Source organism: Salmo salar, chromosome 24 (genome assembly GCF_965601325.2).
Source record: "Salmo salar chromosome 24, fSalSal1, whole genome shotgun sequence".
In the NCBI taxonomy this organism is placed as follows: domain Eukaryota; kingdom Metazoa; phylum Chordata; class Actinopteri; order Salmoniformes; family Salmonidae; genus Salmo; species Salmo salar.
Genome location: NC_138314.1, coordinates 16,823,198 through 16,850,020, shown reverse-complemented (window position 1 = coordinate 16,850,020; position 26,823 = coordinate 16,823,198). Strand labels below are relative to the sequence as shown.

General features: G+C 44.0%; 1 protein-coding gene across 2 annotated transcripts; it reads left to right on the top strand.

Moving 5' to 3' along the window:
• Positions 1–368: 368 nt before the first annotated feature.
• LOC106585016 (leucyl-cystinyl aminopeptidase-like) lies at positions 369–22,875 on the top strand. 2 transcript variants are annotated; one of them, XM_014170752.3, is made up of 22 exons: positions 369–798; positions 5,169–5,263; positions 5,416–5,618; positions 5,762–5,873; positions 5,972–6,229; positions 6,468–6,658; positions 6,837–6,975; positions 7,210–7,344; positions 7,490–7,610; positions 7,872–8,023; positions 8,204–8,317; positions 8,415–8,552; positions 8,675–8,806; positions 13,303–13,463; positions 13,542–13,630; positions 13,819–14,002; positions 14,333–14,489; positions 14,590–14,774; positions 16,740–16,901; positions 18,009–18,149; positions 18,318–18,399; positions 18,504–22,875. In XM_014170752.3, exons 1-22 carry the CDS (start codon positions 777–779, stop codon positions 18,633–18,635), a joined length of 3,105 nt encoding a protein of 1,034 aa, XP_014026227.1. In that variant the 5' UTR covers positions 369–776; the 3' UTR covers positions 18,636–22,875. The 2 variants fall into 2 exon arrangements, with proteins under 2 accessions (XP_014026227.1, XP_045562929.1); XM_045706973.2 differs by lacking the exon at positions 369–798 and adding an exon at positions 1,300–1,434.
• The last annotated feature ends 3,948 nt before the right edge of the window (positions 22,876–26,823 follow it).

Genomic DNA, 26,823 nt, shown 5'->3' with positions numbered 1-26,823 from the left:
CTAGCACTGAGATGCCGTCCCTTAGACACACTCGGGAGCCAATAGTAATGACTGGAATGGAATAAATTGAATGGTATTTAACACATCAAACACATGGTTTCCATGTGCTTGATACCATTCCATTTACTCCGAGAATTGTGAAACATGTAGCCTACCGATAACAATATGTGTATGATGAGGATGTTCCCAACATTTAATAAGGGATGAACAAAAAAGTACATGGAAAATCCAGTACAATAAGATATAGTTGACACGCACACGAACTTCCCAAATTGTAGTTTGTTTTCACAGCAAGCGGTAGGGATTTGTCTTTTTACTTACGAGCCACCACTCTTAGCCCCGACCAATAGAATGCCGGTAAATACATGACAGAAATCTGTCAATAACTGCCCGGAGAGAAAGGGAATGGGAAGCTATCATTGAAATGCATGGCGAACAGTTTGTTGACAGACTATCGTTTGGACGATTGACCATATTAATTATTTTATTCCGTAAGGTACTAACTTCACCGATTGTGACTCGTATTTATAATTCAAAAACGTTAAAGCATGGAGAGGAAAGTTGTGGCCGCTCTCTAGTGTCAGAAGTTAGCTAGCAGCCAAGCTAGCTAGCCCACTGAGCCTGGCTGTACAGTCACCTGATCTGACTAGCGACTGATAGCTAGTAGCATCAGTCTTTTTGGTGGCGGAGTTTGGTCAGCAGTGGTTCCCTCGTCCTCCAGCGGGGTGTTGTTATTGGTGAAGTGAGGACAGTTCGGCTCGTCCAGATATCTTGTCATGGAGGACCCATTTGACAGTGGTAAGGAATGACGACGCTCGCGTATCTAGCGAACTGCTACCCAGACTTTCTAGCCAGCCACATTCTCCGTAGTAACTAGCAGTCGAGCTTGTAGTAAGGTTAGCTAGATAGCCGAATGTTTCAAGTCAACAAATGTCAGGCTCTTGATTGCCAAAACTGCTCCCTGGCTAACGGACTAATCAGCAGTATATGCACTTATAATGATGGGTGTGTTATCTGATATACGCCTGCCTTGAGTATAGTAACTACATTCGGGTTCGTCTGAATAAACTGGGAGTCTCTTAGCTAATGTGTCTATGTCAGTGTGACATTCACTTGGGGACACAAACACATTCCCCAGTCGGGCTGAGGTCAGGGTTGACTTTTGACTCTTGTCACCAGAGGGGTTATTTATTTAGCCAGCCCATTAAAGGCTAGCTAGCTACATATTAGCCATCTAAAGAGCAGGAAATTGAAATCTTATGGCAGCCCAGTTGCAGCTGCAGCCCAGTTCCTACTGTTATCTGAGGGGAAAATCAGAGCAAACCTGTTGGATTGAAAAACTCAATTGCACTGACACCCCATCCTCTCTTTATGTTTATTGGGACATTATTCTTATTGATCAGCCTTGGCCTACACTTTGCCCTACCAAGGAAGGTGAGGAAATCCAACTCAGATTGGTTTACATTTTCTGCTGCTCGAAAATGCTATATCCTCTTGTTTTAGAGGCTAGGCCAAGCTGTGTTAGTGTTATTTACAGTCTTGACTGGAGGCTGCATTAGTTAAGTAGTTTGTTTATGTTCTAGAGGCACATAAAATGTCCTTTTAACTTACTCAACTGTTTGCTTGGTCAAGCCTTTTGCTTTTGAAAGGACTCCTTATGTGGGGTGTGTGCTCAATCTGATAAGGACCAACAGGTTCTTGCTGTAGGTTTAGTAGCACTACCCCCTCTGCTGAAGCTGTCTGCTTTATGGCTCTACAGCTTTATTACTGCAAATAATAAATAAAGGGCTCATGTTTGTTCAGATTGGAACACACACACACACACATACTGGTGGTCAATACAATCCATAATAGTCAATGGAAACACTGCTGCTCAATAGACATAGACACTGCTATATTTCTCTCGGAGTGCTTTTGCCTAATTGAAACGTTCCATGTACAGTGGAAGTCGGAAGTTTACATACACCTTAGCCAAATATATTTAAACTCAGTTTTTCACAATTCCTGACAATTAATCTGACTAAAATGTCCATGTCTTAGGTCAGTTAGGATCACCACTTTATTTTAAGAATGTGAATTGTCAGAATAATAGTCGAGAGAATGATTTATTTCAGCTTTTATTTCTTTCATCACATTTCCAGTGGGTCATTAGTTTACATACACTCAATTAGTATTTGGTAGCATTGCCTCTAAATTGTTGAACTTGGGTCAAATGTTTCAGGGAGCCTTCCACAAGCTTCCCACAATAAGTTGGGTGAATTTTGGCCCATTCCTACTGACAGAGCTGGTGTAACTGAGTCAGGTTTGTAGGCCTCCTTGCTTGCACACGCTTTTTCAGTTCTGCCCACAAATGTTCTATAGGTTTGAGGTCAGGGCTTTGTGATGGCCACTCCAATACCTTGACTTTGTTGTCCTTAAGCCATTTTGCCACAACTTTGAAAGTATGCTTGGGGTCATTATCCATTTGGAAGACCCATTTGCGACCAAGCTTTAACTTCCTGACTGATGTCTTGAGATGTTGCTTCAATATATCCACATAATTTTCCTGCCTCATGATGCCATCTATTTTGTGAAGTGCACCAGTCCCTCCTGCAGCAAAGCACCCCCACAACATGATGCTGCCTCCCCCGTGGTTCACTGTGTGCTTTGGCTTGCAAGCATAACGATGGGCATTATGGCCAAACAGTTCTATTTTTGTTTCATCAGACCAGAGGACATTTCTCCAAAAAGTATGATCTTTGTTCCCATGTGCAGTTGCAAACCGTAGTCTGGCTTTTTTATGGCGGTTTTGGAGCAGTGGCTTCTTCCTTGCTGAGCGGCCTTTCAGGTTATGTCGATATGGGACTCGTTTTACTGTGGATATTGATACTTTTGTACCTGTTTCCTCCAGCATCTTCACAAGGTCCTTTGCTGCTGTTCTGGGATTGATTTGCACTTTTCGCAGCAAAGTACGTTAATCTCTAGGAGACAGAACGTGTCTCCTTCCTGAGCGGTATGACGGCTGTGTGGTCCCATGGTGTTTAAACTTGCGTACTATTGTTTGTACAGATGAGCGTGGTACCTTCAGGTGTTTGGAAATTGCTCCCAAGGATGAACCAGACTTGTGGAGGTCTACAATTTTTTTTATGAGGTACACCTCCAATTGCCTCAGACTAATTGACATAATTTATCAGAAGCATCTAAAGTCATGACATCATTTTCTGGAATTTTCCAAGCTGTTTAAATACACAGTCAACTTAGTGTATGTAAACTTCTGACCCACTGGAATTGTGGTACAGGGAATTATAAGTGAAATAATCTGTCTGTAAACAATTGTTGGATAAATGACTTGTGGCATGCACAAAGTAGATGTCCTAACCGACTTGCCAAAAATATAGTTTGTTTACAAGAAATTTGTGGAGTGGTTGAAAACAAGTTTTAATGACTCCAACCTAAGTGTATGTAAACTTCTGACTTCAACTGTATGTTATTTCGTTAGCCTACTTCAATTCAGAATGCACAGGGCCTACATGTAAAGCCTAACTGATAGGTGAATCCTGTCCTGGACACTGACTGCAGTAGTATGTAAATGAAATGCCCAGAGATTATTCCTTATTCAGCAGACACAGGTTGTTTTCACTAACACACAGCCCAAAGGAAAGGCCTCTTGCCTGGCCTTATCTGCCCTGAGGCACCAAGTATACCTGGTCTGGGCTCTGCCTGGGGTGAGTGTAGTCCCAGTACCACTATGGTCTTGAACTTCAGGTCTGTGTGGCCCTAGCTTAGTCATATTGGGTAAACGTATACGTCTGTAGACTGTCTGTGGGTCTGTTTGTTTGAAAACAGGAAGAGTCTGGTGAGATGCTGCAGACACTTTCAGTTTCATTGCTGCTTCAGCTATAACGTTAGACCTTGCTGCGTCAGTTTGAGGTGCACTAATTTTGGTCTTAGTAACAGCTACCACATTTTTCGAATGGCCTCATTTGACAATACAAGTTCTAACATGGAATGAAAGGTTGCTATGGTTCTTATTTTGATCTGGGTATTATTAAATATGTGCCAGCAGCATACCACCCTGCATTCCACTACTGGCTAGCCTCTGAAGCTGATCAGGGTTGGTCCTGGTCAGTCCCTGGATGGGAGACCAGATGCTGCTGGAAGTGGTGTTGGAGAGCCAGTAGGAGGCACTCTTTCCTCTGGTCTAAAAACAATATCCCAGTGCCCCAGGGCAGTGATTGGGGACATTTGCCCTATGTATGGTTCCGTCTTTCGGATGGGACGTTAAACGGGTGTCCTGGCTCTCTGTGGTCACTTAAGATCCCATGGCACTTATCGTAGGAGTAGGAGTGTTAACCCCGGTGTCCTGGCTAAATTCCCAATCTGACCCTCATACCATCACGGCCACCTAATCATCCCCAGTTTCCAATTGGATCATTGATCCCCTCCCACCTGTAACTATTCCCCAGGTTGTTGCTGTAAATGAGGAAGTGTTTTCAGTCAACTTACCTGGTAAAATAAATAAATATTCAGCTCCATATCAAGGCCTATTAATAGGAGCAGAACTCTCTGCAGACCACAGGACTTCTGAGTCAGGACAAGATCTGCTGCACGGAGGGATAGGATGAACTCTGATGGCTTCAGTTAGCCTTCTCTGAGTCACTCAGTCTAGGCAGCTGGGCCCTACCAACACGCATGCATGTTCTCACACAATGGAACACGCGCAATAGAACGTACTAGGTGTATGAGATGGCTTTTTTTATAGTGTCATCGGTTATGATGATACTGGCTCTCTGTTCACTTACACGCAACACCCACTATTCACTGACTGGGACTTCAGGGTGTGTGTGTGAGAGCTTTGTTTGGGCCCAGCCCTGCATTCACCCACCATTGAATCAGAACACACATAGGGGCTCAGTCCCTCTGCACGGTTTTATTACAGGAGAAAAATGGGACCCTTTATAAAGAGGCACAACGGGAATTTTTTTTTACAGTTTGACTACTGTTTTAATTATTATTATTTTATGAAATAGTTGACCATTTCTCTGTTTTTCTGAGGAGATACTGGGGAGAATCAAAAGAATGGGAGCTCCATGCACGTTTTATTGAACGTGTGTGTGTGTGTGTGTGTGTGTGTGTGTGTGTGTGTGTGTGTGTGTGTTAACCGTTTGTTTGTTTGTATGTGTAACCAGAGCGAACGTCCCTGCCCAGGAACATGATAGAGAACAGTATGTTTGAGGAGGAACCTGACGTAGTGGACCTGGCCAAAGACTCTACAGCCTTCCCGGTAATTACATACTATACCACACTGACATTAACCCGTACCCTCATTACTATTCCCTTTTCTTCCAACTGTTTGTTTTTCCAGATTTTCATATCTTGCCTTGTCTTTTTATTTTCTCGCTCTTCTTTCTCTTTTTTTACACCTCCCCCCTCCAGGAGTTCCCGGCGTTGGACCCAGATGAGGTGGTGTATGAGCCCCGTAGCTCCCGTCTGCTGGTGCGAGGTCTGGGAGAAAACGACCTGGACGATGAGGAGGAGGACTATGAGTCGTCAGCCCGCCTACTGGGCATGTCCTTCATGAACAGAAGCTCCGCCCGCAGTCCTAGCGCCTCCCCTTACATCAGACATGCTCCACCCAGGTTACTTTTCAAATCGAAATAAACTTGTTTTAAAGAAGTGCATTTAAATATGACAGACACTTTACAGTAAAATAGAAACAATGAAATAAACAAAACTAAAGATAGATATTATTAAATAGTTTAATTTGTTGTTTTTTGGCCAGGTCATGTTCCCGTCCCTCAGCTCGTATGCTGGTGGTGGGCGTGTTCATCTTGGTACTGGTCACGTCCATGGCGATGGTTCTCTATTTCCTGCCTGGCTGTACCTTCACTAAGGTAGGTGTTTGTGTGAGTGAAGAGTGTGCGGTTACTGCATCGGCCTCCACAGCTACGGGGGTGTGTCTGTGTTCACCATGTTGATCCTCTCTCCCCAGGCTGGCTGTCCTAAGGCGAACTCCTCCACTCCTATGGAGCTGGTCTATCCTAAAAGCACCAATGGGGAGCTGTTTCCTTGGAATGAGCTCCGCCTCCCAGCCAGTGTACGACCTGTAAACTACGACCTCTCCCTGACCCCTAACCTGACTTCCATGACCTTCACCGGCCGCACCATCATCAACATGATTATACAACACGACACCAAGCGCATCGTTTTGCACAGCTCCGAGATCAATATCATCAAGGCAACCTTTCAGGTAGCAATGCTACGAACATTGACTATTTAATCGGAAATGGTAATATTATTGAAAACCTAACTGTTATTGTTCTTATGTAACTTCCTTACTTGCAATGTGAAGAGGGTAAGAGTTGCTTTCCCTGTGGAGATAAATTATGTTTTACTTAGCTTAACTATGTTTCCCTTGCTAAATAATGTTTTTACCTAGTTAGATTGTTTCACCTTGTTAAATACTGTTTTTACTTTAACCCTTCCAGGTTGGAGAGGGTAAGAGTGTTGAGGTCAAGGTGTTGGAGTATAAACCATGGCAGCAGATAGCTGTCAGCTTCCCAGAGGATCTGAAGGAAGGCCAGGTGTGTGTGTTAACATTGGACTACACAGCCAGCCTTTCACACACCTACGACGGCTTCTATAACAGCTCCTACAATGACAAGACTGGAGCCAAGAGGTATGCAAAACACTCTAAAGACTATTTACTAAAGTTTGTCCTAAAAATAACAACCTAACTCGGTGTGAATGCAGTGAGACACATTCTTTAAGTGTGAAAATTTGAGTGTATGTTGACCTTTAGTAAACTTCCAGCCTAGTCCTTGCTCTCTGTGACAGTGATTCTATTCAACCCTCAGGGTCCTAGCTGCCACACAGTTTGAGCCCCAGGCAGCCAGGAAGGCCTTCCCCTGTTTTGACGAGCCTGCCTTTAAAGCCACCTTCCTGGTCAGGATCACCAGAGAACCTGAATACATCGCTCTGTCCAACATGCCCAAGGTACACTGTGTGTGTGTGTGTATGCACTTGTGAGTTTGCGTGCAGCTGTGTATTTTTAAGTTGTAAATATACATTACAAAATGTGTTGACATGAAATGATTATTGGAGACGCTTCACATGAACAATACCAGTGTGTAAACCATCTGTTAATGAAGCTATGCACTAACTACTGTAATTCGATCTGGATAAGAGCCTTTGCTAAAATATAAATGTAATCTGTGTTGTGTTTCCCAGGCTAAGACGACTACGTTACCCAGCGGCATGCTGGAGGATGAGTTTGAGCAGACTAGTGTTAATATGAGCACCTACCTGGTGGCCTTCATCGTAGCCAACTTCACCAGCATCACTAGAAATGTATCCAGTACACTGGTACGTACAGAGTCCCTGCCTCAATCTATTCACACTAGTTATATGGCCTGCAACACACTAGAATGCGACTCTGTCTACTCTGTGCCTATCCCCCCCCAACTTTGGTACTATTGTATTTATTCAATTTGTACGGTGTGTGTTGCAGGTGTCAGTGTACTCTGTGCCAGAGAAGAAGGAACACACACAGTATGCTCTGGACACCGCGTCCAGGTTGCTGCAGTTCTACAACACCTTATTTGACACCGAATATCCTCTGAGGAAACTGGGTGAGAGGAGAGACAGAAACACACAGACACTCAGCCCTCACACAATTAGCTCAACCGATGAACACCTTTTACATGTAGTAGTTAAAGGTTAAATAAAAAAAATATTAAAAAATGAAGGCCAAAAGATGAATAAAAAAAAATCTGAGGGAAAAGTCTGTTTTCAATAATGTGACACAAAATACGCATTGGTATTGACCCCTCCACGTTTCTGTATCTCTCTCTCGCTCTACCCTTCCTCCCTTCTCTCTCCCCCTCCTCCAGACCTGGTTGCTATCCCAGACTTCCTGGCGGGAGCGATGGAGAACTGGGGTCTGATCACCTTCAGAGAGACCAGCCTTTTGGTACAAAACCAGTCCTCTCCTCTCGACAAACAACTAATCGCTAACGTCGTAGCCCACGAACTCGCTCACCAGGTGTGTAGACGATTACGCGGCGATGGAACACGTGTGTATGCATGTCAGCAGTCTTAATGCTGTCTTGACGTGGTTAAGAAGCGCTGCTGTTCTTTTTGCAGTTGCTTTAACAGTGTCTAATGCTCCTATGATACTGTTATAAAGCTGCCGTAACACTGTTCTAATGCCGCCATGTGTCAGTGGTTTGGGAACCTGGTGACAATGCGCTGGTGGAATGACCTGTGGCTCAGCGAGGGCTTCGCCACCTACTGGCAGTACGCATCTCTAATGACAGAGTTCCCACAGCTGTACCTAGTAAGTAGTACCACGTCACACGTGCGTGTAAGTGCTGTGCAAGGGGTCAATGTAGATTAAGATGGCCGCGGTAGAATGACCTCTCTTCGGTCTCCAGGGCAATGTGTTCCTGGAGGAGCGGTTCAAGGCGATGGCCAAAGATTCTCTGAACTCCTCCCACCCAGTCTCAGTGTCGGCCCAGGTGACCACACCTGAACAGGTGTCTGAGATGTTTGACTCGATCACCTATGAGAAGGTACTTCAATTACATTATTTGCCTTTACTTACATTATTCGCCTTTACTTACAACTTAATTGATTAGTGTAGTGAATGATATCGAGTCCTATGGTCACAGCAGTGATGTGTGTTTGTCTCTAGGGTGCGTCCCTCCTGCTGATGTTGAACTCCACTCTGCCAGAAGGTCAGTTCAGGAAAGGACTCATCGAGTACCTGCATCAATACAGTGGATCTAACACTGTTACTGACGACCTCTGGAACAGCATCACACAGGTAGCAGTGGTCTGTCTGAGAAACCCCGTCTCTTACATTCATCTCTGTTTCCTGATTTTACTTATTTTCACAGGTTCCTTATTTTGCGTCTGCAAAATCTGGTGTCGTACCCTTCCCCTTTTCACAACCATCACGCTGTATGCGTATTGTGTGTGGAGATGTCTTGTCTATTCTGTTAGTACTAGTGATGGTGATGACACTCCATCTCTCTCTGGCCCAATGTGATGAGTAGTAATATTATTAGTAGGGCTGTCCCTGACAAAAAAAAAAGATTGGTCGACCGAGGAAAAAATGAACCGTGTATTTTTCCATATGTTTGAATACAATCTACTGTATCTAGGCTACTGAGCTTGTCTGATGCTTTAAACACTGCGATTAAAAATGAAGAGACACAAATCACTAAAGAGGGAGCCAGAGATCAATATAGCCTCCTCCCGCTGCTGTTGGCCTTTGCAGATTCTGCCGTTACGCTCCTGAAGTTGCCGGTAACGGGCAACACCAGCCGTCGGCAACCTTTTCCGTTTGGAGTGCTAAGTTATCGTACCATTTCAACTGATCTTGCGTGCAAGTTATAATTTTCATATACTAATGTAAAAGTAACGTCTATTGCCATTGCCAATATATAAAAATACCCTACATAAAGCCAACAAATAAAAAAATTGCAGCCCGCAGGTAGAAAATATCCTGATAAATATCTATGAATCACATTGGCTACGTATGGCCTGTCTACAAGTAACTTGAAACATTGTCAGCTATTAACTTGGTCTGGCCCCGATGCTCGTGCTAGCAAACTTCCGACATTGTATAAAATCTCACCATATCCTCCTGATTCCTGCTTACAAGCAAAAACTAAAGCAGGAAGTAGTAGTGACTCACTCAATGCGGAAGTGGTCAGATGACGCAAATACTAAGCTACAGGACTGTTTTGCTAGCACAGGCTGGAATATGTTCCGGGATTCTTCCGATGGCATTGAGGAGTACACCACATCAATCTCTGGCTTCATCAATAAGTGCATTGATGATGTCGTCTCCACAGTGACCGTACGTACATATCTGAAGCCATGGAATACAGGCAACATCCGTACTGAGCTAATGAGTAGAGCTGCCGCTTTCAAGGAGCGGGACTCTAACCCGGACGCTTATAAGAAATCCCGCTATGCCCTCCGACGAACCATCAAACAGGCAAAGCATCAATACAAGACTAAGATTGAATCCCACTACACCGGCTCCGACGCTCGTCGAATGTGGCAGGGCTTGCAAACTATTATGGACTACAAAGGGAAGCACAGCTGTGAGCTGCCCAGTGACACGAACCTACCAGACGAGCTGGTAAGGCAAGCAACACTGAAGCATGCATGAGAGCACCAGCTGTTCTGGACGACTGTGATCACGCTCTCCGTAGCCGATGTGAGTAAGACCTTTAACCTCTCTGGGACATGTGGGACGCTAGCGTCATTCAAATTTAATTAAAATGTAAATTTCTCTAACATACAACTATTATATTCCATTTTAAAGATACACTTCTCGTTAATCCAACCACATTGTCCGATTTCAAAAAGGCTTTACGGCGAAAGCATAACATTTAGATTATGTTAGGACAGCGCCGAGACAAGAGAAACCACACAGCCATTTTCCAAGCAAGGAGAGGCGTCACAAAAACCAGAAATACAGCTAAAATTAATCACTAACCTTTGACGATCTTCATCAGATGACACTCCCAGGACTCAATGTTACACAATACATGTATGTTTTGTTCGATAAAGTTCATATTTATATCCAAAAACCCCATTTTACATTGGCACGTGATGTTCAGAAAATGTTTTGCCTCCCAAAACTTTCGGTGAATGAGCACATCAATTTACAAAAATACTCATCATAAACGTTGATAAAATTTACTTAAATTTATTTAAATTCACAGTTATTGAAAGAATTATAGATACACTTCTCCTTAATGCAACCGCTGTGTCAGATTTCAAAATAGCTTTACGGCGAAAGCACATTGCTCAATATTCTGAGTACAGAGCTCAGCCATCAAAGCAAGCTATACAGTTACCCACCAAGTTCTGGAGTCAACAAAACTCAGAAATAGTATTATAAATCTTCACTTACCTTTGCTGATCTTCGTCGGAATGCACTCCCAGGACTCCCACTTCCACAAGAAATGTTGTTTTTGTTCGATAAACTCCATATTTATGTCCAAATACCTCCGTTTTGTTCGCGCGTTCAGATCACTATTCCAAAGGCATAATTCGTGAGCGCAAAACCCGAGATGAAAAGTCAAAACGTTCCATTACCGTTCGTAGAAACATGTCAAACGATGTTTACAATCAATCCTTAGGGTCTTTTTATCATAAATATTAGATAATATTCCAACCGGACGATAGCGTATTCATTACAGAGGAAAAAGAAGGAACAGCGCGCCTGCGTGACTGCGCAGTAAACAACTCATTGGTCTCAGGCAGTCCACTTGTTGAGTCAGCTCTTATTCTCTCCCCAGTAACAGTAGAAGCATGAAACAAGGTTCTAAAGACTGTTGACATCTAGTGGAAGCCTTAGGAAGTGCAAAATGACCCCACAGACACTGTAGTTTGGATAGGCAATCACTTGAAAAACTACAAACCACTTCCTGGTTGGATTTTTTTCTCAGGTTTTTGCCTGCCACATGAGTTCTGTTATACTCACAGACATCATTCAAACAGTTTTAGAAATTTCAGAGTGTTTTCTATCCAAATCTACTAATAATATGCATATCCTACCTTCTGGGCCCGTGTAGCAGGCAGTTTAATTTGGGCACATTCATCTGAATTTCCGAATACTGCCCCCTGTCACCAAGAAGTTAAACGGGTCAACATTCACAAGGCCGCAAGGCCAGACGCATTACCAGGGCGTGTACTCGGAGCATGAGCTGACCAACTGGCAAGTGTCTTCACTGACATTTTCAACCTCTCCCTGACCGAGTCTGTAATACCAACATGTTTCAAGCAGACCACCATAGTCCCTGTGCCAAGAACACCAAGGTAACCTGCCTAAATGACTACAGACAAGTAGCACTACAGTTGACCGGTGCAGCTCTAGCAGGGCAGAAATTTGATGAATTGACTTGTTGGAAAGGTGGCATTCTGTGACGGTGCCACGTTGAAAGTCACTAAGCTCTTCAGTAAGGCCATTCTACTGCCAATGTTTGTCTATGGAGATTGCATGGCTGTGTGCTCGATTTAATCACCTGTCAGCAACAGGTTTGGCTGAAATAGCCAAATCCACTAATTTGAAGGGGTGTCCACATACTCTTGTATGTGTAGTGTATTTGCCACTACTTGACTAAAACATTTTCTTCAACCAACAGCCTATCGATCAAACAATCGACCAGTTGATTAAATTGTGTTAGCCCTAATTATTAGTAGACATATATATTTTTATATCATTGGTTATTACAAGATTCAAAAGGCACTCGCACATCTGAGCAATCTTGTTACAGGTGCATGGCAACAGTTGAAACAGGATGAAGGAAAAAAAGGAAACCGCACACTGATCTTGATAGTATCACTGATATTTAATAAGCTTACGTATCGGCCTAACGGCCTTCGTCAGAGCTTTTGTGAATTTTCTGAAAACAGCACCTCTATGTAGACCTAGCCCCACCCACATCCGTTCCACGTATGGAAAGGGGTTGGAGGCAAAGGAAAATAAATAAATAAGTGCTACCAAACATAACAATATGCATTTCACAAATATTACAAAAGTGTATAGACAAGACGCACCGAACACGTCCATAAAATCACAACGAGGACATAGCAAGTTTTCATTAATCATTGGGTACATCATACGAAAAAACAAAGTAATCTTGAATAGGAACATATTTTAAATTCACAACATAACATACATAGGCATTTCATCATTAAGTCCTTTAGGAAATAATGTCTGGAGGGTGAAAATCCAAAAACATTCTCTTTTGCTCAGAGTATTATTAATATCACCTCCCCTGTCTGATATCTTGACTTTCTCTATACCACAAAATCTAAAGGTAGAAATGTCATGTTTTAAGTCATTAAAATGTACTGCGACTGGATAATCCCTGTCGTTTCGCCTGATTGAACTTTTATGTTCACTAATTCTCTGTTTGAGAGAGTGGGAGGTCTTACCAACATAGCAGAGCCCACATGGACATTTAATAATGTTAATAACATGGGTGGTGGTACACGTGATGATATCGTTAATTTGAAACCGTTTTCCTGTGTGTGGGTGGCAGAAATATTCACACTTCATCATATTGTTGCACTGTGCGCATCCTCTACATTTATAGCTACCATTTGGTAGAGGGCGTAAAAGAGCCTGGCTGATTTTCTTTCGTGGCTGGCAGTTGGCATGAACCAATTTATCGCGCAAATTGCGACCTCTCCTATATACAATGAGTGGTGGATTCTTGAATTCAGCCGGCAAAGCTGGGTCCGATGATAAAATATGCCAATATCATTGGTTATTGTTTCTGAATGTGCCAGGTCCAAGTGCTTCCCCAGCAGGAGAGTGTGTCAGACATGATGAGAACATGGACGCTGCAGAAAGGCTTCCCATTGGTTACCGTCAGCCGCAAGGGTGGTGATGTGATCCTCACACAGGAACACTTCCTGCTCTCCACAGACAACACCACACACACCTCCAGGTGAGATGCACGCGCGTAAGCATATTCGTGCGCGCGCACGCACACACACCAACCTGATTCTTTTTGTGTCCTCCTCAGCCTGTGGCACATCCCTGTGACATACGTGAATGACAGCTGTAGCTCCGCCCCTTCCTGCAGACAGATGTTCACTCTGAAGAATAAGACAGGTATAACACAGACAACTTCTGTACATTGAGCTGGGTAGCTGTCATTTAGTTTGACTTAATGTTATGCATTGTCTAGTTCGTGTGTCAGGCTTGTATAGTACTTAGTGATGTTTGGCCTGCTGGTTGTATGCTCTGAGGTAAGAGCATGTTCATGTATCTGAGTGTAGTGTTCTGTTTTCTCCTCTTAGCGACTCTAAAGGTGTCAGAGAGTGTTAAGTGGCTGAAGTTGAACTACATGAACACGGGCTTCTATATAGTTCACTATGGAGACGAGGGCTGGGCAGCTCTCATAGACGCTCTAAAGACTGACGTCAGCACACTCACACCCCACGACCGCGCTTCGCTCATACACAACATCTTCTCCCTGTCCAGGTCAGTGTGTGTGTGTGTGTGTTTGTACTGTGGCATGGTACACTCAATGGAGGGTAATACTCACTCGGTGATATCTCTCAGAAAGACAGGATTTCATTTTTTTTAGACGTTGGTCGTTGCTGTAAAAAAATGTGTTCTCAGTCAACCTACCTGGTAAATAATGAAGAAATGGATGAATTGGAGGCCTGTCTTAATACTCTGCCTGGACTTGTATGATTACTTGAACATGTCTATATGTTAGATGTTTTGGATGCTCAACTGAACAGACAACGGGCACAAATAGACTAAATTGATTCATATCTATTCATTTTTTTCTCTCCCTCTCATCAGGCTGGGTCGTGTGTCCTTCCGTCAGGTTCTCAGTCTGTTGGACTATACTACCAATGAGACTGAGACTGCTCCTCTGACAGAGGCCCTATCACAGCTCAGCTCTATCTACAGACTACTGGACAAGAGACAGGAGCGAAGACTGGTGGCCCGCATGAAGGTGCACACACTAGATTGTCAGGTACCTTGTTCTGGGGCCTAGTCCCACCATTTGGGACAAACTGACTGTACTAACGTTCTCTTTGTAATGTGTGTTCCAGGCGTACATCTTGGGTCATTTTGGCCCTCTGATGGACAGTCAGGACTGGGGAGTGAAGGAGAGTGTCTCCAGTCAGAAGCTGAGGTCAGCCCTGCTAGAGTTGGCATGTAGTCTTGGACGGCAGAACTGTACTGACCAGGCCACAGCCCTCTACGAACAGTGGACCAACTCGAACCAAACCAATCGGTACACACATGGACTGACTGAAAATTGTTCAAACGATGTAGTAAAACAAGATTATATTTTGGGTTCTGATGGGGTACAACAGTTGAACTAAGCTCATGAGACATTTATATTCTTCAATAATCAATGACTATATATCATGAATATAAAAAAGGTCAAAAATGTATGTATTTATCGTATATTGCCCCTTTATGAATATAAACAATGAAGACAGGCTTGCTCGTTTAAAAATATATATATATACAGTGGGGCAAAAAAGTATTTAGTCAGCCACCAATTGTGCAAATTCTCCCACTTAAAAAGATGAGAGAGACCTGTAATTTTCATCATAGGTACACGTCAACTATGACAGACAAAATGAGGGAAAAAAAATCCAGAAAATCACATTGTAGGATTTTTAATGAATTTATTTGCAAATTATGGTGGAAAATAAGTATTTAGTCACCTACAAACAAGCAAGATTTCTGGCTCACACAGACCTGTAACTTCTTCTTTAAGAGGCTCCTCTGTCCTCCACTCGTTACCTGTATTAATGGCACCTGTTTGAACTTGTTATCAGTATAAAAGACACCTGTCCACAACTTCAAACAGTCACACTCCAAACTCCACTATGGCCAAGACCAAAGAGCTGTCAAAGGACACCAGAAACAAAATTGTAGACCTACACCAGGCTGGGAAGACTGAATCTGCAATAGGTAAGCAGCTTGGTTTGAAGAAATCAACTGTGGGAGCAATTATTAGGAAATGGAAGACATACAAGACCACTGATAATCTCCCTCGATCTGGGGCTCCACGCAAGATCTCACCCCGTGGGGTCAAAATGATCACAAGAACGGTGAGCAAAAATCCCAGAACCACACGGGGGGACCTAGTGAATGACCTGCAGAGAGCTGGGACCAAAGTAACAAAGCCTACCATCAGTAACACACTACGCCGCCAGGGACTCAAATCCTGCAGTGCCAGACGTGTCCCCCTGCTTAAGCCAGTACATGTCCAGGCCCGTCTGAAGTTTGCTAGAGAGCATTTGGATGATCCAGAAGAGGATTGGAAGAATGTCATATGGTCAGATGAAACCAAAATATAACCTTTTGGTAAAAACTCAACTCGTTGTGTTTGGAGGACAAAGAATGCTGAGTTGCATCCAAATAACACCATACCTACTGTGAAGCATGGGGGTGGAAACATCATGCTTTGGGGCTGTTTTTCTGCAAAGGGACCAGGACGACTGATCCGTGTAAAGGAAAGAATGAATGGGGCCATGTATTGTGAGATTTTGAGTGAAAACATCCTTCCATCAGCAAGGGCATTGAAGATGAAATGTGGCTGGGTCTTTCAGCATGACAATGATCCCAAACACACCGCCCGGGCAACGAAGGAGTGGCTTCGTAAGAAGCATTTCAAGGTCCTGGAGTGGCCTAGCCAGTCTCCAGATCTCAACCCCATAGAAAATCTTTGGAGGGAGTTGAAAGTCCGTGTTGCCCAGCGACAGCCCCAAAACATCACTGCTCTAGAGGAGATCTGCATGGAGGAATGGGCCAAAATACCAGCAACAGTGCGTGAAAACCTTGTGAAGACTTACAGAAAACGTTTGACCTGTGTCATTGCCAACAAAGGGTATATAACAAAGTATTGAGAAACTTTTGTTATTGACCAAATACTTATTTTCCACCATAATTTGCAAATAAATTCATTAAAAATCCTACAATGTGATTTTCTGGAGAAAAAAAATCTCATTTTGTCTGTCATAGTTGAAGTGTACCTATGATGAAAATTACAGGCCTCTCATCTTTTTAAGTGGGAGAACTTGCACAATTGGTGGCTGACTAAATACTTTTTTGCCCCACTGTACTTTTAGATATTTTGGCTGCCTTTGTCTTCATCAGAAATGAGTAAAGCTAGTGACCTGTTCTATGGTGACCTGTTCTATGGTGATCTTGTGGTAATGTAATGATGTGTTGTCTCTTCCAGCATCCCAGGTGATCTTCAGCGAGTGGTGTTTTCTGTAGCAGCCCAGTCTGACCCTGGTTGGCTGTCTCTGCTGGACACCTACAGACTCACCACTTACGACTCGGAGAAACGCAAGATACTGCAGGCCCTCGCCTCCACACAGGACCCACGACGCATCGTATGGTGAGGGAGACCGTGTGTGTGGGGGGCGGCGGGGGGGGGGGGGGGGGGGAGACATGGTAGAGGTCTTCACGGATCCACCTGTACTCGAATACCCGAGACCAGAATTCAAAATGGCTTCAATGGTCTGAGTCGGATCTGATATGATTGTCTCAGGTATGTGTAATTTTAACTGACTTGTCCAGAAGAACCCATACAGATCCGAACGCAACTGCTGCAGTGGAGGGAGAGGGAGAAATCGTATAATTTATGCTGCTGGTCTTTGCTTTTCACAAGAGTGGTGCTGGTTGGAAGCAATAGGCTACAGTCAGCCTTCGTGTGGGGAACAAGTTAGGAGATATCTTATCAATGATGGAATGGAAAGTTAAAGGCGAAGGATGAGCTACAACAACCAAGAGCCAACAGATAGGCTGCTACTTTATATTCTGAATGGTGTTGTTGTTGTTTGTAACTGTAGGATGAGAAAGCGCATGCAGCTTCAATTAGCCTAGATGGTTAGTTAACCAGGTTCTCCTGGTTTGATGCAGTCAAGACAGGTACAACGTAGTCATATTGGATGATAAATAACCTAGCTACAGTATGGCAGCTATTAGTCTACTATAGTGCGAGTCAGCTTGTTTGGTTGCGGTCTCTCCCTCCCTGTACCCTGTGTCACCCGCACAGCACGGCCCCTGCTAGATCGTCACTTCTCTCTACCTCCTCGCCAATGTGCTTAATCAGCTCTGGGTTAGTAAAGTAGCTTAAAAATGGACTTTTCTGCTGCTTCCCTCACTCGGATCGGGTCTGGATCTGACGAGGTCTAAACGGAACAGATCTAGTTGTCCTCGGGTCCGTATGGAACGGGTCTGTATATTTAAAAAATGTATTCGTGCATATTGGGTCCGGATTGGAATTCCCCAGGTCCATTTCAGAACGGATCCAGCTTTTTGGACCAGTGAAGGCCTCTAGTCCATGGTACTTAATCAATATACAGACAATTAACTGGCCAAATTAACCTCTACCCAGAGGTTATGCGGAGAGTCACACAGTTGTAATTAAGCTGTGCCCAGATATATTTGTAGCGCCCTGTGGTGTGTGTCTCTGCAACACTCTAAACACATCTTCCTTCAGGATTCTGAGTGAGGTGCTCGAGGGAGGGAATATCCACACCCAGGAGCTGCCATTGGTCATCAGCACTGTGAGCGACCGCTTCGCTGGCCACTTGTTCGTCTGGGACTTTGTCAAAGAGAGCTGGGACAGGATCATAGAGAAGTGAGTGCCCCTAAAGAATAAGATCAATTATACGTTTAGATACTTACACCGTCAACATACAGAAATGGACGCAAAAACAATACAGTTTCCCAATCAGAATCAATGGCCCTGTTTTGATTGCATGATGTGGAGATGTGGCCTGTTTTAATTGGCTGTGTGTGTGTGTAGGTTTCCAGTGGGGTCTTATCCCATCCAGAGCATCATCAAGTCCACCACCTCCCAGTTCTCTACTCAGACACACCTGGAGGAAGTGAGCTTACACCTCAGAACCATGCTGACTGTATATCATGTCTGTGTATCAGATGCGTAGAGCGTGTGAGTCCTCTTCTCTCATGTCAACTCTTGTCTGTGTAGGTCCAGGGTTTCTTCTCCAGTCTGAAGGAGCGGGGCTCTCAGATGCGTAGCGTCCAGGAGGCTTTAGAGACCATCAGACTGAATCAGCACTGGATGGACAGGAACCTCGCAACACTTAGAGACTGGCTCTAACATGGCCGCTTGGCAACTGTAGCCCCCGACAACCCGCTCTGGGGACCGTGTTGGCATGGCAACAGCAGCTTTTGCACTGTCGTAGGGCTTGTCTCAAATGATCTCATATTCCCCTTTTTGTTACTACTTTTTTAAACTACTTTTCGCTAGGGATGGGCACCGTTAATCGAATATCCGGATATACGGACAGACATTAGTATTCGATTACTTGAGTGTTCATTTTTGGAAGAATCAAAATTGGAAGCTTATTTTTTTTTTATCAATGGAAAAAGCTTTGTCTAAATTAAATTAAGCAAGGCAACAGTAAACATGATGTCCCCCACAAATGATGCAGAAATCTAAATGGCAGAAAATCCATCATGGCGGACCTTATTGTGTTTGTGAGGAGAGGAACCTCTGTACCGAATGTCATGACATTAGGTCAAATGGGTGAGAGGCGTGACCTTTCAGTTTGCATTTTCATTTTCAATTTCGTTATAGCACCACCATCTGGCCATAGCTGTAATTTTGTAAATGCCGTATCTCTATGGCAATACGCATTATTCACCCAAGTTTCGTCAATCGGGCCAGTGCTATCTGAAATATTGCGCGTAAAGACAGATCGGGGAGGACAATTATACTTGGGACATTTTTACCTACAAGGATATACAGATAACTGCCAAAATAAAGGACACACCAACATAGTGTCTTAATGGGGCGTTGGGCCACCACGAGCTGCCAGAACGGCTTCAATGCGCTTTGGCGGAGATTCTACAAGTGTCTGGAACTCTATTGGAGGGAAGCGACACCATTCTTCCGTGAGAAATTCCATAATTTGGGGTTTTGTTGATGGTGGTGGAAAACACTGTCTCATGCAACGCTCCAGAATCTCCCATAAGTGTTCAAGAATGGGTGACTGACCCACCCACCCACACTCTTTAAACCCCCTATGCTCCTTTGATACCCCTCTTTCAAAGTAACAGATCTCTTCTAGCCATGGTAGCCAAAATAATGGCCACTGGGCATTTTTAGACATGACCCTAAGCATGATGGGATGTTAAATGCTTAGTTAACTCAGGAACCACACCTGTGTGGAAGCACCTGCTTTTTAATTTACTTTGAACCCCTCATTTACTTAAGTGTTTCCTTTGTGTTGGCAGTTACCTATACCGTGACATTTGAAATTCTTAATTTAATAAAACAACATTTTGAATGTAGCTAGTTTTTATAACAGTGTGTTGCGCTACTGCTGCACATTTAGGCCTACAGGCTGCCCTGACATCGGCATGCTATTTTTCCCACTTCCAATAGCGATTTACAGGCACTCATCTTACTGAGTTTCCACAATACCTGACAGATCATTGAAAAACACTCACCAGAAAACCTTTTTGTAACAGAATCAGTTCCATCTTGGTGAAAATCAGACTTCTCTTTCGCTGTTGCTGTTAGCCAACCTGGAGGAAAGCAGCATGTCCGCTGTTTACCTCTGCCATGTGCACTTTCGTCATTCTGATTGGTCGGCGGTCAATATCCGGATATCCGAAAAAGTATCATGATATATTATTTGAATAGGAAAATAATTTCAAAGGCCCATCCCTACTTTTCGCAATGATCAGAAGTAGTGCACTTTACTGTATAGGGAACATGGTGTTATTTTTAGGCTTGTCCTATGAGTTTATTTAGTAGTATTTAGCTCAGGGTGACCTCAAATTCCTCTCTCTATGCTGTTGAGCAAACTTCATCTACAGCTTTCACCACAACACCATGCCTGGATACAGCAGCCCGTCTCTCTTTCTTTCAAACTCGACGTGCTTCACATTGTATGGAGGTAACTCGCCCTTCCGCCACCATATAGTGTATGTGTAGCAGCCACCTGAGAAATAAGGAAAGGGAATACAGGAAGAGAACATGCTGTGTGTCATCAACGCTGGCCACGTGTCATCAGTATGCGTCACCTGTGAAACTCATGGTGCAGTGACTAACTGCTCTCTCAGGCCCTGGCACCAACCTCCTCATGACTGTCCTACTGACGGTGAGCAGTGGGGGAGATGGGAGAATGTCTGTTGAAGCCCAGAGTTGGGCTATAGAGCTGATACACAATGCAAAGGGGTTAGGTGACAGTGTAGACAGCATGCTACCCAGGCTTCAGCTAGAACATGTACAGCTACCAGTTACATGTTGAAGGAACATGAAAATACCTTCTCACTGTTTTAGATGCTCCCAAAGTTCCACTGTACCACATTTCCACCTCTAGGTCTTTTATTTAGACCTCAAGAAGTATTGGTCGGATAGTGGAAACGTTGCTGAAACGTTGTTTGATGAATCTTGAAGCATCTAACCCCCCCCCCCCCAGCACTCCCTGTGAGCACTTCTTCTGTTGATGTAACTTTATTTGTTACATTTTGACAGTTAAAGGAAAACTCCACCAAAAAAGGATCTTTTGGTATTTATTTCATTAGTCCATTGTTGATATAGTCCCAAAACCGCTTTTCTAATTTCCTTTGCATATGAGGCAATCTTTGTACAGAATATTTCACTCTCACAATGCTTGTAAAGATGTAATTATTATTACTCCTATCTCTACCTTGCTTTTTGCTTGTCATATTTTGTGTGAGCAAATCTGTCACTTGTTTTTTAAGTTTGGTTTCTGTTGTGTGTGTGTGTGTGGTGTGTGTGTGTGTGTGTGTGTGTGTGTACAGTGTGATACCACGTAGACATAAGAGTCCCGGTCAAATGCTTTTAATGGTTTTGTTTTTTCTAAACAATGACGTATACTGATTTTTAATGTTGGCTCACTTCAATGCCCCATGTTCGTATATGGCAGGGTTTCCCAAGCTCTGCCCCCTCCACAAGGGGAAATGTTTTGGTTAAAATACAGGGTTGCCTGATTATGTCTCTCTTTTCCATTAAAGGACTTGACAGTGAGTGACCCAGTGTTGCGTCTGTAGAGCTGGGTAGAGTCGTTTTCTATGCCGCGTCTGTAGTCCCAACAGTGTGGATAATCAGAAAGTAATTTCACCAGTTTTTCTCTGTGATTGGTTAACCTGGCTCAGTCAGGGCTAGGTTACGTTGTCTCACTGTGTGTGAGGTTTATGGTATTCAGTTCTTTATGGTAGCCTTGTTGTTGACGTAATTGTTTCAGCCTCCCGGCTGGCTATGTTAGAAGTTCCCTATAAGAACAGATCTAGGGCCAGTTACCCCCACCAATGCCAATGAAGACCTTAACCAAACATGGAGCTGACCTTGGATCAGTGTTTAGGGGCATCTTCATGCTACCGCCTCTCTGCTACAGCAGCACTAGCTCCAGTGGTCAACCACTGAATGTCCTGAAGGAACTCTTCTATTACAGAACAGCATGACCAATGACTGAGTGTCTAGCTAGCTCCTCTTCTAATCTAATGCCTCAGATGTCTGTATGTCTCCTGTTGGTACTGGCTCATTCTGAAGGAGGATTTTACTTCACTGTCTCACTCTGAATGTTATGTCATGTTGAAAACATTGGAAAAGCCAGGTCATATTGGTGGTTATGATATTTATTTTTTATTTAACCCTTATTTCACCAGGTAAGTTGACTGAGAACACGTTCTCATTTACAGCAATGACCTGGGGAATAGTTACAGGGGAGAGGAGGGGGATGAATGAGCCCAATTGATAGCGCTATGAAATCAAATATGTTAGCTTTGGGGCAGAATTGTTGATTTTAGATAATCATTCCCTCACTCACCAGAAAACAACAGCCTGTACTGTACCTCAGAGCTCAGGGAGATATGTTAGTAACTGTTAACTCTTCACTGAACCTACTGCCATAAAGCCTACCTAACACTGCCACAAAGATGGCATAACATGTTATAACCAGTCATCATTACAGCTGATGCAATCTCATGAAAATGGCCTTTTCCACCACCATAACTCAAACTATTATTTAGGTTTGATTTTATATCAAGTTAATTAGCCAAAGCCTACATAATGACTGCGTGTTTCCTATGTCATTCTTACGACAGTGTTATAATACCTTTTGACAGACGGTTTAGGTGAAGTGTTAGTGTATGAAGACCCAGATGGAGGTGGCATGTCGCCAGGCTTGTAGCCTGTCTCTAGATTATGATTCTATGTTAGTGTATTCCTATGCCAAGCCCACCTTGATTGTTGCTCATCATTTTAAACTTTTTTTGCACTGGGGTTGAATGATGCTGAAAAATGTCAGGCTCTTCATGTGATGAAAGATAAATAAATATGAATAAAAATGTTTTCTGGACTTTCATTGCTTTGTGTTTTGTGTTCAGCAGGTCAAGTGTTAGTTTGGGATATATCCAAATGTGCTACAGATAGGAATGTAATGTAGACTATACACAGAGCTAGAGTTGTTAGGACTGTATGGTTAATTAGACAACTAGACCACCTGCCCTGGGGACCACCTGCCCTGGGGAGGCTGCTCTTTCCCCCCTCTCCAAGTGACGTCTCACTGTCTTCAGTCTTGCTCGTCATATTTCTGTGGTGGAGGGCTCATTTTAATACACCATAGATCGTTTGTCTTATTCCTTTTCCCCAACACGAAAACACAATGTTTAAGATGATTTCTGTCATGTTTGTGCTCCAGACATACACAACTGCACCACCTATCGCACCTTCACAAAAAACATGAAGACATGGCTAAAGGCCAATCAGACTTGAACATAATCTCTAGCTGTGTATTTCCTCTTTCCATGTGTATAGTTTGTGAGGTGTAGAAACACTGTTGCTTTTATGTGTTTTGTGCTATTGCTGTCAGCATGCTACGTGTTGCTTGTCCTATGTTGCTCTGCATGTGCTCACTACTCATTGTTTGTATTGTAATTGTTTTTAATAACCTTCCCAGGGACTGCAGTTGAAAATTAGCCGGCTAGCTAAAACCGGCACATTTACTGAGATGTTGATTAATGTGCCCTGTAAAAATAAACCCAATAAATTCCTGTCATACACTGGCAATGGGGCTGTGTAAAAAATAATTCACCACCCCGTTCACGAAATGGTTCGCTCATACAGAGCGGTGGTTTGCTATATAAAGCAGGCATCGAGGCATTGTTACTGTTCATTTGAACGTTAGGTCACTCGTTTTGCCCATTCTACGCGGCTTTGAGCGTGGCATTATCATTGGTGCCAGGCGCGGCGTTCACAGAAACGGCCAGCCTCCTTTTCACGCACGATAGTGTCTAGGGTTTACAGAGAATGGTGCGACAAACAAAACATCCAGTCAGCGGCAGTCCTGTGGGTGAAAACAGCTCGATGAGGGGTCGAAGGAGAATGGCAAGACTTTTGCAAGCTGACAGGCCACAAACAGGAAAATAACTGCGCAAAACGGCATTTCGGAACGCACAACTCATCGATTCTTGTCACGGATGGGCTATTGCAGCAGGATACCACACTGGGTTCCACTCCTATCAGCTAAGAACAAGCAGCTCCAGTTGGTACACGATCACCAACACTAAACAATTGAGTGGAAAAACATTGCCTGGTCCAACAAAACCTGGTTCCTGATATGTCATGCTGATGGCAGAGTCAGGATTTGACGAAGCAGTATGAGTTCATGGCCCCATTCTGCCTGGTGTCAACAGTACAGGCTGGTGGTGTAATGGTGTGGGGAATGTATTCCTGGCACACGTTAGGCCCCCTTATACCAATTGAATAACGTTTCCATGCCCCAAAGAATTCAGGCTGTTCTGGAGGAAAAGGTGGGTCTGACCTGCTACTAGATGGGTGTATATCCACAGAAAGTAAAAACACTACTTAAAGTTGGCCCCAAAGTAACATTACTCTACATCTGCAAACCAGAATGTTATTACTCGGCTGTACGTGGTAACTACATAATTGTATTTGTAATGATATAAATGGGTGGCATTTAGATTTCATTGAATTAAAGTTACATGTAACGACAGACATTTGTACACTGCTCAAAAAAATAAAGGGAACACTTAAACAACACAATGTAACTCCATGTCAATCACACTTCTGTGAAATCAAACTGTCCACTTAGGAAGCAACACTGATTGACAATAAATTTCACATGCTGTTGTGCAAATGAAATTGACAACAGGTGGAAATTATAGGCAATTAGCAAGACACCCCCAATAAAGGAGTGGTTCTGCAGGTGGGGACCACAGACCACTTCTCAGTTCCTATGCTTCCTGGCTGATGTTTTGGTCACTTTTGAATGCTGGCGGTGCTTTCACTCTAGTGGTAGCATGAGACGGAGTCTACAACCCACACAAGTGGCTCAGGTAGTGCAGCTCATCCAGGATGGCACATCAATGCGAGCTGTGGCAAGAAGGTTTGCTGTGTCTGTCAGCATAGTGTCCAGAGCATGGAGGCGCTACCAGGAGACAGGCCATTACATCAGGAGACGTGGAGGAGGCCGTAGGAGGGCAACAACCCAGCAGCAGGACCGCTACCTCTGCCTTTGTGCAAGGAGGAGCAGGAGGAGCACTGCCAGAGCACTGCAAAATGACCTCCAGCAGGCCACAAATGTGCATGTGTCTGCTCAAACGGTCAGAAACAGACTCCATGAGGGTGGTATGAGGGCCCGACGTCCACAGGTGGGGGTTGTGCTTACAGCCCAACACCGTGCAGGACGTTTGGCATTTGCCAGAGAACACCAAGATTGGCAAATTCGCCACTGGCGCCCTGTGCTCTTCACAGATGAAAGCAGGTTCACACTGAGCACGTGATAGACGTGACAGAGTCTGGAGACGCCGTGGAGAATGTTCTGCTGCCTGCAACATCCTCCAGCATGACCGGTTTGGCGGTGGGTCAGTCATGGTGTGGGGTGGCATTTCTTTGGGGGGCCACACAGCCCTCCATGTGCTCGCCAGAGGTAGCCTGACTGCCATTAGGTACCGAGATGAGATCCTCAGACCCCTTGTGAGACCATATGCTGGTGCAGTTGGCCCTGGGTTCCTCCTAATGCCAGACAATGCTAGACTTCATGTGGCTGGAGTGTGTCAGCAGTTCCTGCAAGAGGAAGGCATTGATGCTATGGACTGGCCCGCCCGTTCCCCAGACCTGAATCCAATTGAGCACATCTGGGACATCATGTCTCGCTCCATCCACCAACGCCACGTTGCACCACAGACTGTCCAGGAGTTGGCGGATGCTTTAGTCCAGGTCTGGGAGGAGATCCCTCAGGAGACCATCCGCCACCTCATCAGGAGCATGCCCAGGCGTTGTAGGGAGGTCATACAGGCACGTGGAGGCCACACACACTACTGAGCCTCATTTTGACTTGTTTTAAGGACATTACATCAAAGTTGGATCAGCCTGCAGTGTGGTTTTCCACTTTAATTTTGAGTGTGACTCCAAATCCAGACCTCCATGGGTTGATAAATTGGATTTCCATTGATTATTTTTGTGTGATTTTGTTGTCAGCACAATCAACTATGTAAAGAAAAATGTATTTAATAAGATTATTTCTTTCATTCAGATCTAGGATGTGTTGTTTAAGTGTTCCCTTTATATTTTTGAGCAGTATATTTACAGTGCCTTTGGAAAGTATTCAGACACCTTGACTTTTTCCACATTTTATTAGGTTACAGCCATACTCAAATGTATTTATGTAGTCTTTTTCCCTCTCAATCTACACACAATACTCCATAATGACAAAGTAAAAACTGTTTTTTACATTTTTGCCAATTCATTAGAAATAACATATCACGTTTACATAAATATTCAGATCCTTTACTCAGTACTTTGTTGAAGCACCTTTGGCAGCAATTATAGCCTTGCGTGTTCTTGGTATGACGCTACAAGCTTGGCACACCTGTATATGGGTAGGTTCTCCCATTCTTCTCTGCAGATCCTCTCAAGCTCTGTCAGGTTGGATGGGGAGCGTTGCTGCACAGCTATTTTCAGGTCTCTCCAGAGATGCTCAATCGGGTTCAAGTCCGAGCTCTGGCTGGGTCACTCAAGGACATTCAGAGACTTGTCCCGAAGTCACTCCTGCGTTGTCTTGGCTGTGTGCTTAGGGTCATTGTCCTGTTGGAAGGTGAACCTTCACCACAGTCTGAGGTCCTGAACACTCTGGATCAGGTTTTCATCAAGGATCTCTCTGTACTTTGCTCCGTTCATCTTTGCCTCGATCCTGACTAGTCTCCCAGTCCCTGCCGCTGATGCTGCCACCACCATGCTTCACCGTAGGGTTGGTGCCAGGTTTCCTCCAGATGTGACGCTTGGCATTCAG